This window comes from Oncorhynchus clarkii, chromosome 1, assembly GCF_045791955.1.
Source record: "Oncorhynchus clarkii lewisi isolate Uvic-CL-2024 chromosome 1, UVic_Ocla_1.0, whole genome shotgun sequence".
In the NCBI taxonomy this organism is placed as follows: domain Eukaryota; kingdom Metazoa; phylum Chordata; class Actinopteri; order Salmoniformes; family Salmonidae; genus Oncorhynchus; species Oncorhynchus clarkii.
Genome location: NC_092147.1, coordinates 30185193 through 30200664, shown reverse-complemented (window position 1 = coordinate 30200664; position 15472 = coordinate 30185193). Strand labels below are relative to the sequence as shown.

General features: G+C 47.1%; 1 protein-coding gene across 2 annotated transcripts in view; it reads right to left on the bottom strand.

Moving 5' to 3' along the window:
- Positions 1-325: 325 nt before the first annotated feature.
- The window catches only part of LOC139404287 (transmembrane protein 266-like), a 74187-nt gene continuing 59040 nt past the window's right edge, over positions 326-15472 (bottom strand). For both annotated transcript variants that reach the window (XM_071147211.1, XM_071147221.1), the window contains 8 exons: positions 14382-14536; positions 13308-13381; positions 11463-11519; positions 8482-8620; positions 7498-7613; positions 5113-5305; positions 1209-1271; positions 326-1109 (listed from right to left, as the gene is read on the bottom strand). In XM_071147211.1, coding sequence (XP_071003312.1) covers positions 472-1109; positions 1209-1271; positions 5113-5305; positions 7498-7613; positions 8482-8620; positions 11463-11519; positions 13308-13381; positions 14382-14536 — 1435 coding nt within the window. In that variant the 3' untranslated portion in view covers positions 326-471. The remainder of the gene's footprint in view (positions 1110-1208; positions 1272-5112; positions 5306-7497; positions 7614-8481; positions 8621-11462; positions 11520-13307; positions 13382-14381; positions 14537-15472) is intronic.

The window sequence follows — 15472 nt, the reverse complement described above, 5'->3', positions numbered from 1 at the left end:
TGTAAAAATGTCTAAAAACAGAATTCCACTCTGACATTATGGGGTATTGTGTGTAGGCCAATGACGCAACAAAATGTGAAAAAAGTCAAGGGGTGTAAATACTTTCCGAAGGCACTGTAAAAGCATCAGAGCCAGTCCCATTTCTGCAGAGCCCTGCTGTCTCCTAGCTGGAGCTAATGCTCCATTGCTGGTTTCTTTTGGTGACTTGTTCATATACTAATTTATTGTGTCAATTCCTGATAATGTTCATTGCGTGTTCACTAAACTGCCTTATTGTACTCCATGGAAGATGTGCGCTGCTGGCGGAGCCGCCATTCACAGTTCCAGGGTGCTTTTGGCGATGAGGAGGATGGCTGTATGCCAGTTGAGGAGGCCTCTGAGTGCATGTCTTTAGTGTTATTGAGTTTCAGGAGGGTCTTTGAGGAGTGAGTCAGTGCGGTCTGAGAGTTACAGTACCCCTGTAGCCCTTTCCTATGTCTCAGGCAGACGGTTGACGGGGGCATCTGCCTGAGACAGCCTGTACTTCTCCTCCATGAAGGGCTCACTGGCCTGCAGGTGGATGAGGGGCTTGGTGTGGAAGCCTCCCCGGCTCTCATGGTTCCTCTTGTTGTAGATGTTGAGCCTGTGCTCCAGCTCAGGGCTGGTCTTGGTGGAGCCAGCAGGGCTGGGCAGTTTGAGGTTGACAGGGTCCAGGCCCTTCTGGCCCAGACAGGAGTCCTCAGACAGCGAGGAGAGCAACTCCTGCACCACGGCGCTGGGGTTTCCTCTGGCGCCAGGCTGTGTGCCCAGGGCCAGGGGGCTGCAGTAGGGTGGGGGGTAACAGCGCTGGCCGCTGTAGGAGTCTGTGGAGGTGGAAGCCTCACGGACGGTGGAGCTGCAGTCGGTGGTGGAGCCAAGGGTGTGGCTGCTGATGCTGTGCTGGCAGGCACTGAAGCTGGAGTGGGACATGGTGGCGTTGGAGGCCTCGCTCACAGAGCCGCCTGTCGGCTGCAGGCGGCTGGACGCTGCGTCTGCGCTCACCAGAGACGAGGGCTGCTGGCTGGGATTGTTGGGAAGATGGATGTCTATGGCTGTGGTGATGACACGAGCTGGATCTGGGATTCCAATATCTACAAGAAAACATTTTGGACTCATCACAATACTGCTGACTGACTGTGAAATAAAGGACAGAAACAAATGTCAGAGTGGGAAGTATTGTTTATTCTTACCACTGCTTGCCTCACTGTAGTACTGGCTGATGTAGTTGTTCATGTCGTCTTGAACAACATGATCTGAAAGAAATAACAAACTAAATACATGTGCACTCTTTCTCTAAAACAATCAAATGAGTAGGATGTTTGGTACCCTTATCTATTTCTGTGTTTGTTGTGTAAAGGTTTCCCAGCATGCATCAGTCAGATATGTCTGACCAGAATGATGAACTGTAACGGCACCAACCACCAAACATAAAAGCATGCTGCTGTAGTTCAGTGATGAGCTGCAGATTTTTTGTGTCCTACCAATTGTAGGTGATAGCAGTGGTTGTGAATGATTTAGACACATAGAATGCGGTCAGACTACGGTAAAATTAAGCAATAAGGCCCGAGAAGGTGCAGTATATATCTAACATACCACGGCTAAGGGCTGTTCTTATGTACGACTCAACGCGGAGTGGGTAGCCATGGTATATTGGCCATATACCACACCCCCCCGTGCCTTATTGCTTAACTATACCATGGCTTTCAGCCAATCAGCACCCATGATCCAAACTACCTGGTTTATAATGCTCATTATACCTGAATTACCAGAGAAGAGGTGAGCAGTGGTAAGGTGGAGGGTAGCAGGGCCTGTGACTAGCTTGCCTGACCTGTCACAGTTTACCTCCCTCTAAGTGCCATCCCTGTTCCCTCCAGATAGTTATGGGTTATATTTGCTTCTTCTTCAAATATTTATTTTAAGACTGTCCCAAGAGGAAAGTCAATGCTTGGCCTAAAATGCAGCGGCAGAGACAATCACTCTGTGATTAATAACACATGAGCACTTAAAATACTGTAGTCTGACACACCGCCTATCTGTGAAACCTCAGATATATAGCAGAGAGAGAAGCATGGTGATTTAGATCTTTACTTAAGGAATGGGCTCTATATTTTGAGCTCTGAGAATACAGTACTGACAGTGCTTTGTTCCTCTACCTCCTGTAACTTATGATCTGTCACCTTTTGAAAGGTGTATGGCTCCTTGGAGTGTTTTAAATAAGTATGTTTTGACAATAGTTCAGTACCCCCATGCCATCATGCCAGTCACCCTGCCCTCTGTCTCCTGATACATGGAAATCAAACAGTAGATTTACAGTATCAGATGTTCTCCTCATTATATCTAAGGCCGGCATTCAATCTGATTGCAGGTTATAGGCATTTCGGCTTTTAAAGGCAATGTTCCCACATTCGTGGAGTTTCCAGTCATGCTGCATATGTACATCGGACATTTCCTTTAAAAGAAACAATGCCTTTAGCCTGCGATCTGATTGAATTCCAGATTAAGTTCGATGCCATAGTCTTCATACAAAAGTGGCTCATCATATTAAACCAATCTCTTGGTGTATTGTTTACAGGTATATTTACACAGAGGATATTGTCCAAACAGCACTACTCATTTAAAACAGCACTCCAATAGCACTTAGGTCTCAGATTCAGAGGTCCCACACTGCTAGGCCTCTATCAGCCTGTTGTTCTAGCGTAATTTCCAAGTCTTTTCCTGCAGTCTTTTCCTGTGCATCGATGACACTGTCCCAACAGTGACTGTACGTACATACCCCAACCAGAAGCCATGGATTACAGGCAACATCCGCACTGATCTAAAGGCTAGAGCTGCCACTTTCAAGGAGCGGGACTCTAACCCAGAAGCTTATAAGAAATCCAACATTGCCCTCGGAGGAACCATCAAACAGGCAAAGCGTCAATACAGGACTAAGATCGAATTGTACTGCAACGGCTCCGACGCTCGTCGGATGTGGCAGGGCTTGCAAACTTGCTGGCTTCGAGGCAAGTAACACTGAAACATGCATGAGAGCATCAGCTGTTCCGGACGACTGTGTGATCACACTCCGTAGCCGATGTGAGTAAGACTTTTAAACAGGTCAACATTCATAAGGCCGCAGGGCCAGACGGTTTACCAGGATGTGTACTCCGAGCATGCGCTGACCAACTGGCAAGTGTCTTCACTGACATTATATAAACCTCTCTCTGTCTGAGTCTGTAATACCAACATGTTTCAAGCAGACCACAATAGTTCCTGTGCCCAAGAACACTAAGGTAACCTGCCTAAATGACTACCGACCCGTAGCACTCACATCTGTAGCCATGAAGTGCTTTGAAAGGCTGGTCATGGCCCACATCAACACCATTTTCCCAAAAACCCTAGAACCACTCCAATTTGCATACCGCCCCAACAGATACACATATGATGCAATCTCTATTGCACTCCACGCTGCCCTTTACCACCTGGAAAAACGGAACACCTATGTGAGAATGCTATTCATTGGCTACAGCTTAGCATTCAACACCATAGTGCCCTCAAATATCATCACTAAGCTAAGGACCCTGGGACTGAACACCTCCCTCTGCAACTGGATCCTGGACTTCCTGACGGGCCGCCCTCAGGTGGTAAGGGTAGGTAACAACACATCCACCACGCTGATCCTCAACACAAGGGCCCCTCAGGGGTGCATGCTCAGTCCCCTCCTGTACTCCCTATTCACTCATGATTGCATGGCCAGGCAAGACTCCAACACCATCATTAAGTTTGCTGAAGACACAACAGTGGTAGGCCTGATCACCGACAACAATGAGACAGCCTATAGCGAGGAGGTCAGAGACCTGGCTGTGTAGTGCCAAGACAGCAACCTCTCCGTCATCAAGTCAGGAAATTATTGTGGACAGGAAAGGAGGACAGAGCACGCCCCCATTCTCATCGACTAGGCTGTTGTGGAGATGAGAGCTTCAAGTTCCTTGGTGTCCACATCACCAACAAACTATCATGGTCCAAGTACACCAAGACAGTTGTGAAGAGGGCACAACAAAACCTATTGCCCCTCAGGAGACTGAAAATATTTGGCATGGGTACTCAGATCCTCAAAAGGTTCTACAGCTGCACCATCAAGAGCATCCTGACTGGTTGCATCACTGCCTGGTATGGTAAATACTCGGCCTCCAACCGCAAGGCACTACAGAGGGTAGTGCGTATGGCCCAGTACATCACTGGGGGCAAGCTTCCTGCCATCCAGGACCTCTATACCAGGTGGTGTCAGAGGAAGGCCCTAAAAATCCAGCCACCCTACTCATAGACTGTTCTCTCTGCTACTGCATGGAAAGCTTCTACCCCCAAGCCATAAGACTCCTGAACAGCTAATCAAATGGCTACCCAGACTATTTGTATTGCCCCCCCCGCCCCCTTTTACGCTGCTGCTATTTTCGAGTTTATTATCTATGCATAGTCACTTTAATAACTCTATCTACATGTACATAACATATTACCTCGACTAACCGGTGCCCCCGCACATTGGCTCTGTTCCGGTAGCCCCTGTATATAGTCTCGCTATTGTTATTTTACTGTCGCTTTGTAATTATTTGTTACTTTTATTTCTTATTTGTTACTTATCTATTTTTTACTTAACACGTATTTTTCTTAAAATTGCATTGTTGGTTAAGGGCTTGTAAGTAAGCATTTCACTCTAAGGTCTACACTTGTTGTACTCAGCACATGTGACAAATACAGTTTGATTTGTCAATTATATCCTCCCTGGAATATGGTGAGGTTTGTTCGATGTTTATTTTTTTGGGGTTTCAAGGTGAACTGAGCACATATTTTCAAACACTCTGTAACAACTACATGACCCAAAGCACAGAGCACTCTCTTCATTCAACCACTTCGCATGGAAAATCTGATGTGACATGGCAAGAGCATCTATCTATTTCCCTGGCTTCAAGAGAAACCCTCTTTGGTTAGAAACCACAGCCAGCAGGCAATCCATAGAGAGAAAACAGTCTCATAGGGTTCTATCTCAATAAGGCAATCTGCTGTGCTCTGAAGTAATACTACAGTAATTGGTGTGGATATAGGATCAGGGTGTGGTACCTCTATGGCCCGCTGCCTCCCTGGCTTTAGCCTGGCTGCGCTGCTCGGGGCCAGTAGGGGCTAGGCCATCCACCTCCTGAAAGATACTGCTCTGCTTGCCCCACACATGGTGAATCTGCATGGCAGCCTCTCGCTCTGCTACCAGGTCCAAATCCTGCTGAGCCAGATGGGCCCGCAGCTGCCTGATCTCAAACTGAGGGATGGATGGATGGATGGATGAAGAGAGAGAGAGAGAGAGAGAGATGCATGCAGTACATGTGTTATCCTTACACAGAAACACCTGAATAACCTTTAAGAGCTCTGGCTCTCATATCCATCCACCATGCTAAAGGCCACCCACTGTACTTAATCAAATAGCTACACACCTGGTCTCTTGCTTAACTGTGTTGGCTTTATTGACAAACCCTGGGTTGTGTCACACTGATCTTTGAACACATACATTACATATAGAGTGCATTCGGAAAGTATTCAGACCCCTTGATTTTTTCCACATTTTGTTACGTTACAACCTTATTCTAAAATGGATTAAATAAATACAAATCCTCATCAATCTACACACAATAACCCAAATGATGAAGCGAAAACAGGTTTTTAGAATTTTTTGCTAATTTATAATAAAACAACAGCAATATCTTATTTACTTGAGTATTCAGAGGCTTTGCAATAAGAAATTAAGCTCAGGTGAATCCTGTTTCCATTGATCATCCTTGAGATGTTTCTACAACTTGATTGGAGTCCACCTGTGGTAAATTCAATTGATTGGACATTTGGAAAGGCACACACCTGTCTATATAAGGTCCCACAGTTGACAGTGCATGTCAAAGCAAAAACTAAGCCATGAGGTCGAAGGAATAGCCCGTCGAGCTATGAGACAAGATTGTGTCGAGGCACAGATCTACGGAAGGGTACAAAAACATTTCTGCAGCAGTGAAGGTTCTCAAGAACACAGTGGCATCCATCTTTCTTAAATGGCAGAAGTTTGGAACCAGCAAGACTCTTCCTAGAGCTGACTTCCCAGCCAAACTGAGCAATCGGGGGAGAAGGGCCTTGGTCAGGAAGGTGACCAAGAACCCGATGGTCCCTCTGACAGAGCTCCAGAGTTCCTCTGTGGAGATGGGAGAACCTTCCAGAAGGACAATCATCTCTGCTGCACTCCACCAATCAGGCTTTTATTGTAGATTGATGAGGCCACTCTTCAGTAAAAGGCACATGACAGCCCACTTGGAGTTTGCGGGAAAAAAGCCTGGACTCTCAGAGATTTAACTCTTTGGCCTGAATGCCAAGTGTCACGTCTGGAGGAAACCTGGCACCATCCCTACGGCTAAGCATGGTGGTGGCAGTGTCATGCTGTGGGGATGTTTTTTCAGTGTCAGGGACTGGGAGACAGGATCGAGGGAAAGATGAACGGAGCAAAGTACAGCGAGATCCTTGATGAAAACCTGCTCCAGACTGCTCAGGACCTCAGACTGGGTCAAATGTTGACCTTCCGACAGCACAATGACAATGACTCTAAGCACAAATCCAAGACAACCCAGGAGTGGCTTCGGGGACAAGTCTCTGAATGTCCTTGAGTGGCCCAGCCAGAACCCGGACTTGAACCAGATCGAACATCTCTGGAGAGACGTGAAAATAGATGATCAGCGACACTCCACATCCAACCTAACCTGAGCTTGACAGGATCTGCAGAGAAGAATGGGAGAAACTCCCCAAATACAGATGTGCCAAGCTTGTAGCGTCATACCCAAGAAGACTCAATGCTGTAATAGCTGCCAAAGGTGCTTCAACAAAGTACTGAGTAAAGGGTCTGAATACTTAAGTAAATGTGATATTTTTATTTTATTTTTTTAAATACATTTGCTAAAATTTCTACAAACCTGTTTTTGCTTTGTGATTATGGGGTATTGTGTGTTGATTGATGAGGGGGAAAAAACAATTGAATCTATTTTAGAATAAGGCTGTAACTAACAAAATGTGGAAAAAGTCCAGGGGTCTGAATACTTTTTGTATGCACCGAATGCCCTTTTCAGTCAAGCTTTGCTATATTACATATGTGTACAAATGTGACTGGATCCTTTTTCTGAATGTAAACGCCAGGATGGGAATAACAGGAACTTGTGAAACATTGACTGAATACAGGACCTGATACTAGCTCCCCCTAAGGATAGGTAATGTATTTATGTGTTCAAGGGTCAGTGTGACCCTACTCAGATGAAATGTTTGGTTATTCTGCACATACATGTTTGGATTTGAATGTTTTGTTTCCTCAAATCTATACAAAAGGTATTGGAAATTAACGTATTTTCATTCTTGGCAAGTTGCTGCCTTCTGCTGGTTGGAGATGTGTATGACAGGCAGGGTCGGTATGTAGGAGGTGTGTGAACATACTGCCTGCTCCTGGCAGATCTGGGTAAGTCTCTCCAGCTGCTCCTCCCTGACAGCCTTGGCCTTCTCATACTGCTGGATCTCCATCTCCATCTCCACCTTCACCTGCAGCACGTAGGCTGGGACAGAACACAGGACAGACTGCTATGTAGGGGTAAAAGCATTCACACTGATACAACTTTATTTTATATATCTGTAGTAGGCCCCATTTGATTTGATTTGAACAGGCTTTGAGGTAGCCTACGTTTGCTCCATTTGGTGGGTGTGGCAGAGTGTGGCTTGAAGCAATGACTGACGTATTTGAAGGGCAGCGGTGCATTTTGAACCCACAACCCAACCCCTCCCTGTTTTTTCAACTGGTCGTTCAGAAAGGCACCATTTCCGTTTAATTGAACGTTGCATTACACTTTATCGTACTGAACGCAGCCCTGGTGACTTTTCTACTGCAAAATAATTAAAATAAAATTATGGGGACACCCTTAAAATATACCCCCCTCCCCCAAAAAATATTTTGCCTAACAACATATTGGTCCATATTATCAGGATGGTGTGTTATTTAACAATAAGCAATATCACCTGTAGCCCAACTGATGCAGCATAGTGGCTATAAATACATAGGTTGAAGCATGGGGTTAACCCGAATGTATTTGTGCTAATCATTAGCTGAAGACAGAACCACCACAAGAGGGCGTAACATTCTTGTAAAATAATCCATTTAGAGTCAGTACAACGTGTGTATCTGTAGCAGATTATGTATGTATTTGTCATTGTGTTGTAAAGCAAGTATTGATTGCAGTTTGTAATAAGCATGGCAAAAAATGCTCTGTAAAGCTCAGTAAAAAGCAGGTTGGGATGATGATGTCATCCATAGGGGTGGAGCTGCAGAAAAATTATTGCTGCATCTCTGCAACCTGACAGTAAAGGACATGATACAGAGGAAACTGCACCCAATGCCTCCTCCACCCCCTGTGGTCCTCCCAGCCTCACCGTCGATTATCCTCTTGATCCTCCAGATGCGCAGGGTGATGATGAGGCCAATGGCGTCCCAGGGGCTGCTGGGGCCGTTGGCCACCGTTGAGGCCACCATGGGGGCCAGCGACAGCACTATGACTGCACCATCGAACACCTACACACACACACAAGCATGCACACACACAGACAGGAACACACCACACACACAAACAAAGAATATTAGTGTCACGTTCTGACCCTAGTTCTTGTGTTATTTCTTTGTTTTAGTTGGTCAGGACGTGAGTTGGGTGGGTATTCGATGGCCTGATATGGTTCTCAATCAGAGGCAGGTGTTAGTCATTGTCTCTGATTGGGAACCATATTTAGGTAGCCTGTTTTCTGTTGGGGTTTGTGGGTGGTTGTTTTCAGTCTTTGTGTGACTGCACTAGATGGAACTGTTTCGGTTGTCACTTTGTTGTTTTGTGTTTTTGAAGTGTTCAGTTTTCCATTAAAAAGATGAACACTAACCACGCTGCGCTTTGGTCCTCTCTATCTCCAGACGACAACCATTACAGAACAACCCACCAAAAAAGGACCAAGCAGTGTGGTAACAGGCAGCAGCAGCAGGAGCAGCGCGGTAACAGGCAGCGGCAGCAGGAGCAGCGCAAGAAGGAGGAATGGACATGGGAGGACGAGTTGGACGGCAAAGGACCCTGGGCAGAGCCAGGGGAATATCGCCGCCCCAAAGCAGAGCTGGAGGCAGCAAAAGCAGAGAGGCGGCATTATGAGGAGCTAGCATGGCAGAGCGGCTGGAAGCCCGAGAGGCAGCCCCAAAAAATGTATTGGGGGGGGCACACAGGGAGTGTGGCGAAGCCAGGTAGGAGACCTGTGCCAACTTCCCGTGCTTACCGTAAGGAGCCGAGGATGGAATCAGAGCAGTCGGCGAAGTTGAGGTGTGAGTCTGAGAATGTTGAGTAGTTATTGGACAAATTGGAGGAGAGTGAATGGAGGGGAGATTATGAGACATTCGAGGAGTTGTTGACAAAATTGGAGGAGAGTGAAGAGAGAGAGCTGTTGGTTTTGGCGTAGTATGCACAGCATTCACCCTGAGGAGCGTTTTAGCTGTCTGATGCCACGTGTCAGTTCCTAATACACTACCTGAGACGTGTTAATGTTCCGGAACAATTGATGCCGGCTATACACACCAGGTCTCCAGAGTACCTACACAACCCGGGGTGTTCTGTTCCTGCACCCCGCACTCGCCCAGAGGTGCGTGTTCCCAGTCCGGTACCACCAGTTCCGGCACCACGCACCAGGCCTACTGTGCGCCTCCAGAGTCCAGTATGCCCTGTTCCTGCTCCTCGCACTTGCCCTGAGCTGCGTGTTCCCAGCCCGGTACCACCAGTGCCGGCACCACGCACCAGACCTACAGTGCGCCTCATCTGTCCAGAGCCCGCCAGAGTCTCCCGTCTGTCCTGATCTGCCAGAGTCTCCCGTCTGTCCTGATCTGCCAGAGTCTCCCGTCTGTCCTAAGCCGCCAGAGTCTCCCGTCTGTCCTGAGCCGCCAGAGCCGCCAGTCTGTCCTGAGCCACCAGAGCCGCCAGTCTGTCCTGAGCCACCAGAGCCGCCAGTCTGTCCTGAGAAGCCAGAGCCGTCAGTCTGTCCTGAGCAGCCAGAGCCGCCAGTCTGTCCTGAGCAACCAGAGCCGACAGTCTGTCCTGAGCCACCAGAGCCGCCAGCCAGCCAGGAGCTGCCAGAGCCGCCAGCCAGCCAGGAGCTGCCAGAGCCGCCAGCCAGCAAGGAGCTGCCAGAGCCGTCAGCCAGCCAGGAGCTGCCAGAGCCGTCAGCCAGCCAGGAGCTGCCAGAGCCGCCAGTCAGCCGGAGGTGCCCTTCAGTCCGGAGTTGCCCCTCAGTCTGGAGCTGCCCCTCAGTCCTGAGCTACTTCTCAGTCCTGAGCTACCCCTCAGTCCTGAGCTACCTCTCAGTCCTAAGCTACCCCTCAGTCCTGAGCTACCTCTCAGTCCTGAGCTACCTCTCAGTCCTGAGCTACCTCTCAGTCCTGAGCTACCTCTCAGTCCTGAGCTACCTCTCAGTCCTGAGCTACCCCTCAGTCCTGAGCTACCCCTCAGTCCTGAGCTGCCCCTCAGTCCGGAGGAGTTTGTTCAGTCCAGAGGCGTTCTTCAGTCCAGAAGCGTCCTTCACTCCAGAGGTGTCCCTCAGTCCTGTGGGCCCATTTATTAGGGTTCCCAGGCCATAGTCGGTGGCGAGGGTCGCCGTTCCTAGGAGGCCACAGAAGCAGACTAAGACTATGGTGGAGTGGGGTCCACGTCCAGCGCCAGAGCCGCCACCGCGGACAGATGCCCACCCAGACCCTCCCCTATAGGTTCAGGTTTTGCGGCCGGAGTCCGCACCTTGGGGTTTTACTGTCACGTTCTGACCCTAGTTCTTGTGTTATTTCTTTGTTTTAGTTGGTCAGGACGTGAGTTGGGTGGGTATTCTATGTTTTGTGTTTCTAGGTTGGGTTTCTTGTTTGACCTGATATGGTTCTCAATCAGAGGCAGGTGTTAGTCATTGTCTCTGATTGGGAACCATATTTAGGTAGCTTGTTTTCTGTTGGGGTTTGTGGGTGGTTGTTTTCAGTCTTTGTGTGTCTGCACCAGATAGAACTGTTTCGGTTGTCACTTTTGTTGTTTTGTAATCTGAAGTGTTCAGTTTTTGATTATTATGAAATTAAGATGAACACTAACCATGCTGCGCTTTGGTCCTCTCCTTCTTCCACCCAAGACAGCCGTTACAATTAGCAAGCAGACAATGGAGACATCCTTTTTTTGAAAAATATGTGAATGAAAAAACATGAACATCTCCCAGTGTCAGTGAGTGTTCCAATACAGTTCGTTCCTCCAGGTCTGTGGGTGGTTTCCAGGCTGAGGTCTGACATTGGGAGAATGACATTGCAGTGGAAGTGGTGGGGTGTTCAGAGCCCCACCTCAGGACTAATGGCCCTCCAGGGAGCTTACCTCCACTTTGTTCTCAATGTAATCCCAGATCCCCAGCACCACAATCCTGAACACCGTCTGAGAGAGGGAGGGAAAGAAAGAGGGGGAGGGAGAGGTAGGGAAAAAAGGGAGATGGAGAGAACCATAGCGATATAATTCATTTAATCCTTTAGATGTAAACATCCCCCTAAAAACATTAATGTCTCAGAAAAAGTGAATTGAGGTTGTGATTCAGTTTTCTTTCATCTATCCACAGGTAATTCATCAATGACATTATATTAATCCAGTTCACTACCACAGCGGTCGGATTTCATCCAAACAATTAGAGATGCACACAGCACCCTGCACTAGCTAGAGCTGACTCAGCAGGGGCTGCAGAAAGCTACTGCACTCCTCTCCTTTCTTTTCCTCGATTTTTCCATGTTTCTCTTCTTTTTCTCTTCTTTTCACAGATTCAGGGTTTCACCTGAGATGAAGCTGCCCTGCCACATCCAATAGTTACATGAATCACTAAAGGTTAGCTTTCATTGATAACTAGAACACATCTCTCGACCAAATGGAGCAGCAGACAGATGAACAGAGAATAACTAAGATAAGTGCTGCTATGTCTGAGGAAACGGTAATCAATACGATTTACCTGAGTCTCTAATGTTAGTTCAAATCTACGGTGCAGCGGAAAAGCTCTATCTGCATTTGACATAAAGTGTTTGTGTTGAGGATTGACACAATATATCAAGAGGAACCAACACTCATAGCAAGTTGTGAAGGGCAAATTGTATTGGAATGAGTGAAAGAGAGGAGGCTGTAATGCAGTGAACATAGATGAGGAGCAAAAAAAATAGCTACTGTTCTTACATTTGACTGATTTTTCTCCTGTCCATTGGCAAAATGAGTAGAATTACTGGAAGTTAGCTGTTTTTCCCTTTTTGTTTTTTTAATGAATAAATTACTTGCTTAGACCTTGCTGGATCTCACGAAACCCTAATAAGTCGATAATGTGTTGATGGGGGAAAGGGCAGGCTTTAATAGGGTGTTGTAATCAGGATACACCACTGCACCTCTCTAGCTCACCTTTGTCTCATACTGCACACTATAGCATTAAATCAACCCTTGGCTGCATCAGCTGTAAGTGAGCCTGCTGCCACAGTGGGGGAGAGAGAAGGGAGAGGGGCTCACCTCAGCAAAGAACACAGACAGAATGACCAGGCTGATCCAGTGGGGGAGAGAGAAGGGAGAGGGGCTCACCTCAGTGAAGAACACAGACAGAATGACCAGGCTGATCCAGTGGGGGAGAGAGAAGGGAGAGGGGCTCACCTCAGTGAAGAACACAGACAGAATGACCAGGCTGATCCAGTGGGGGAGAGAGAAGGGAGAGGGGCTCACCTGAGTGAAGAACACAGACAGAATGACCAGGCTGATCCAGTGGGGGAGAGAGAAGGGAGAGGGGCTCACCTCAGCAAAGAACACAGACAGAATGACCAGGCTGATCCAGTGGGGGAGAGAGAAGGGAGAGGGGCTCACCTCAGTGAAGAACACAGACAGAATGACCAGGCTGATCCAGTGGGGGAGAGAGAAGGGAGAGGGGCTCACCTCAGCAAAAAACACAGACAGAATGACCAGGCTGATCCAGTGGGGGAGAGAGAAGGGAGAGGGGCTCACCTAAGTGAAGAACACAGACAGAATGACCAGGCTGATCCAGTGGGGGAGAGAGAAGGGAGAGGGGCTCACCTCAGTGAAGAACACAGACAGAATGACCAGACTGATCCAGTGGGGGAGAGAGAAGGGAGAGGGGCTCACCTCAGTGAAGAACACAGGCAGAATGACCAGGCTGATCAAGTGGGGGAGAGAGAAGGGAGAGGGGCTTACCTCAGCAAAGAACACAGACAGAATGACCAGGCTGATCCAGTGGATAATGCTGGCAAACAGCAACGCGTTGTTAACTATGAAGACAGCACAGAATAGACAACATTTAGAGATTAATTTAGAGGTTCAGATACTTTGTTAAATACTGGAGATGGACACACAATCACAGACATACAGGCAAGGACACATACATTCACACGCACGCGCATATGCACAGGTTTGTCTGAATGCCTGTCTATTCATCCGCCTAATTGTGGCCAGCATCATACTGCATTTGGCTGTCAACTACAGCATTCCTCTTCACACGCCACCTCCCTTCCCATCTGTCTTTGTTTGCTGTGTTCACTGATTTGTCCATCAGTCCATTCATCTTCCTCCATCCCTCCCTCTCTCCGTACATTCACCCAGCAGACAGACAACCTTAATCACCCAATTCATTTATCCTTCCCTCCCAACTGTCCCGTCTCTTAAATCTGCCTCCAGGGACTTGTAAAGACTTGAATGCATTAAAATGCATCCACATTGACATGATGGAGCCCCTACAGTATCATCCTTCATAGAGCTTGTGACACCATAGAGGTGATGACTCCTGACCTTATCCCCATGATAGATGAGGACACCTCCCTCCCCAGAGCCAGAGGATGCAGATGAGGTCATCTCCATGTGAGATGGGTCACAGTGGCATTAGACCACCTGACACTGTGCTTACTAATGAGGCTGATATCATAGAGAGGAGAGATCACAGCCCCAGGTCCTGGACCTGTCACTGCATTATACTGTTTTTATAGAGAGGAGAGATCACAGCCCCAGGTCCTGGACCTGTCACTGCCACTGCATTATCAAACAGTATATTATCTACATCCATAACAGCAGATGTGCATTATTGTACAGTATATTCCAACATACTATACCACAGCTGTTTTTCTTAACTTCAATAGGGGTCAAATCACATTTTGTGTATCTTCCATCACAATCTTTGTGACAGTTTAAGTTGCAGAAGTCTATCACAAGTTAGCCCATTTAAATTGTCATTGCATGAAAACAAGTCCAGAAGATCCATGTTCCAGGGTCACTCACACTGCAGGAGCTTGGTGTCGATGAGCAGCTCCAGACACAGCAGCACCACCACCAGGATGACACAGGCCACCACGAAACAGTTAAAGCCAGCGCTCAGCAGACACACCTGCCACGGGGCTGCCCTCCGCCCACAGCACGGCTTCAGCCAGTTAGACCTGACATCAGAGAGACAGAGAGGAGGGGGTGGAATGCAGAGACAAAAGATAATATCATTAAATGCAAATCAGAGAAGGACATGTATTCAAATGTATTAGTTCTCTTTCAAACCTCTATGTCAGGGGCCGCCAACAGGCGGCCCGTGGGCCAAAACCGGCTTGCAAGTGATTTTCTTTGCTCCCTCAAAGTTTTTCGTTAAAAAAATGACTTATTAGGTTAAAAAAAACATTAAAATTGTCAGAAATTCAAGCAAAAAATGTGTTTAATTTAGGAAGTCTGTTCCCAAGTGTTCCCACTCATTAAAAAAAGACATCTGTGATCATGCCTCAATGTAATCAAGATATGAAATTATTGCTAGTTTCAAATGCAATCTCTTATTGGGCTTTGTTGTAGTCAATTTGCAGTGTTCAAATTATAATTATGTTCTGCCCTTCTGACCATCTGCTTCGACATGATTTAAATATTGAAAAAAATCTGTCTACAGACAGAAACAACGTAACACAATATGAAGTCCTATGAGGCAGAGACTTACAAGCATTACAAACAACACTGGGTGTGGATACGGTGGGAACATGTGGGTCTGAGCACCTGTGATTTCATTAATATACGTGGAAATGTATGTAAATGTTAAGTGGACTATTATTTTTGTCTATGTATGTTTTTTATTTTAAACAAACATTAACAAAAAAAGAATCGGCCAGAGGCTGAATCTAGTTGCCTACCTCTGCTCTATGACAGTCAGTACAGTACAGTGGAGTCGTTGAGAAGTGCTTTATACTTGGTGTTATACTCTGAGACACCATAGGACACAGTTCCAATCAGGCACAAATACCACAATATTACACACCCACACACACATACTACTGATTTGTGACAATGTTTGCCTGAGCATTTGTTGAATTGACCAACTAAAGTTTAATCTAAACTCAAACAAC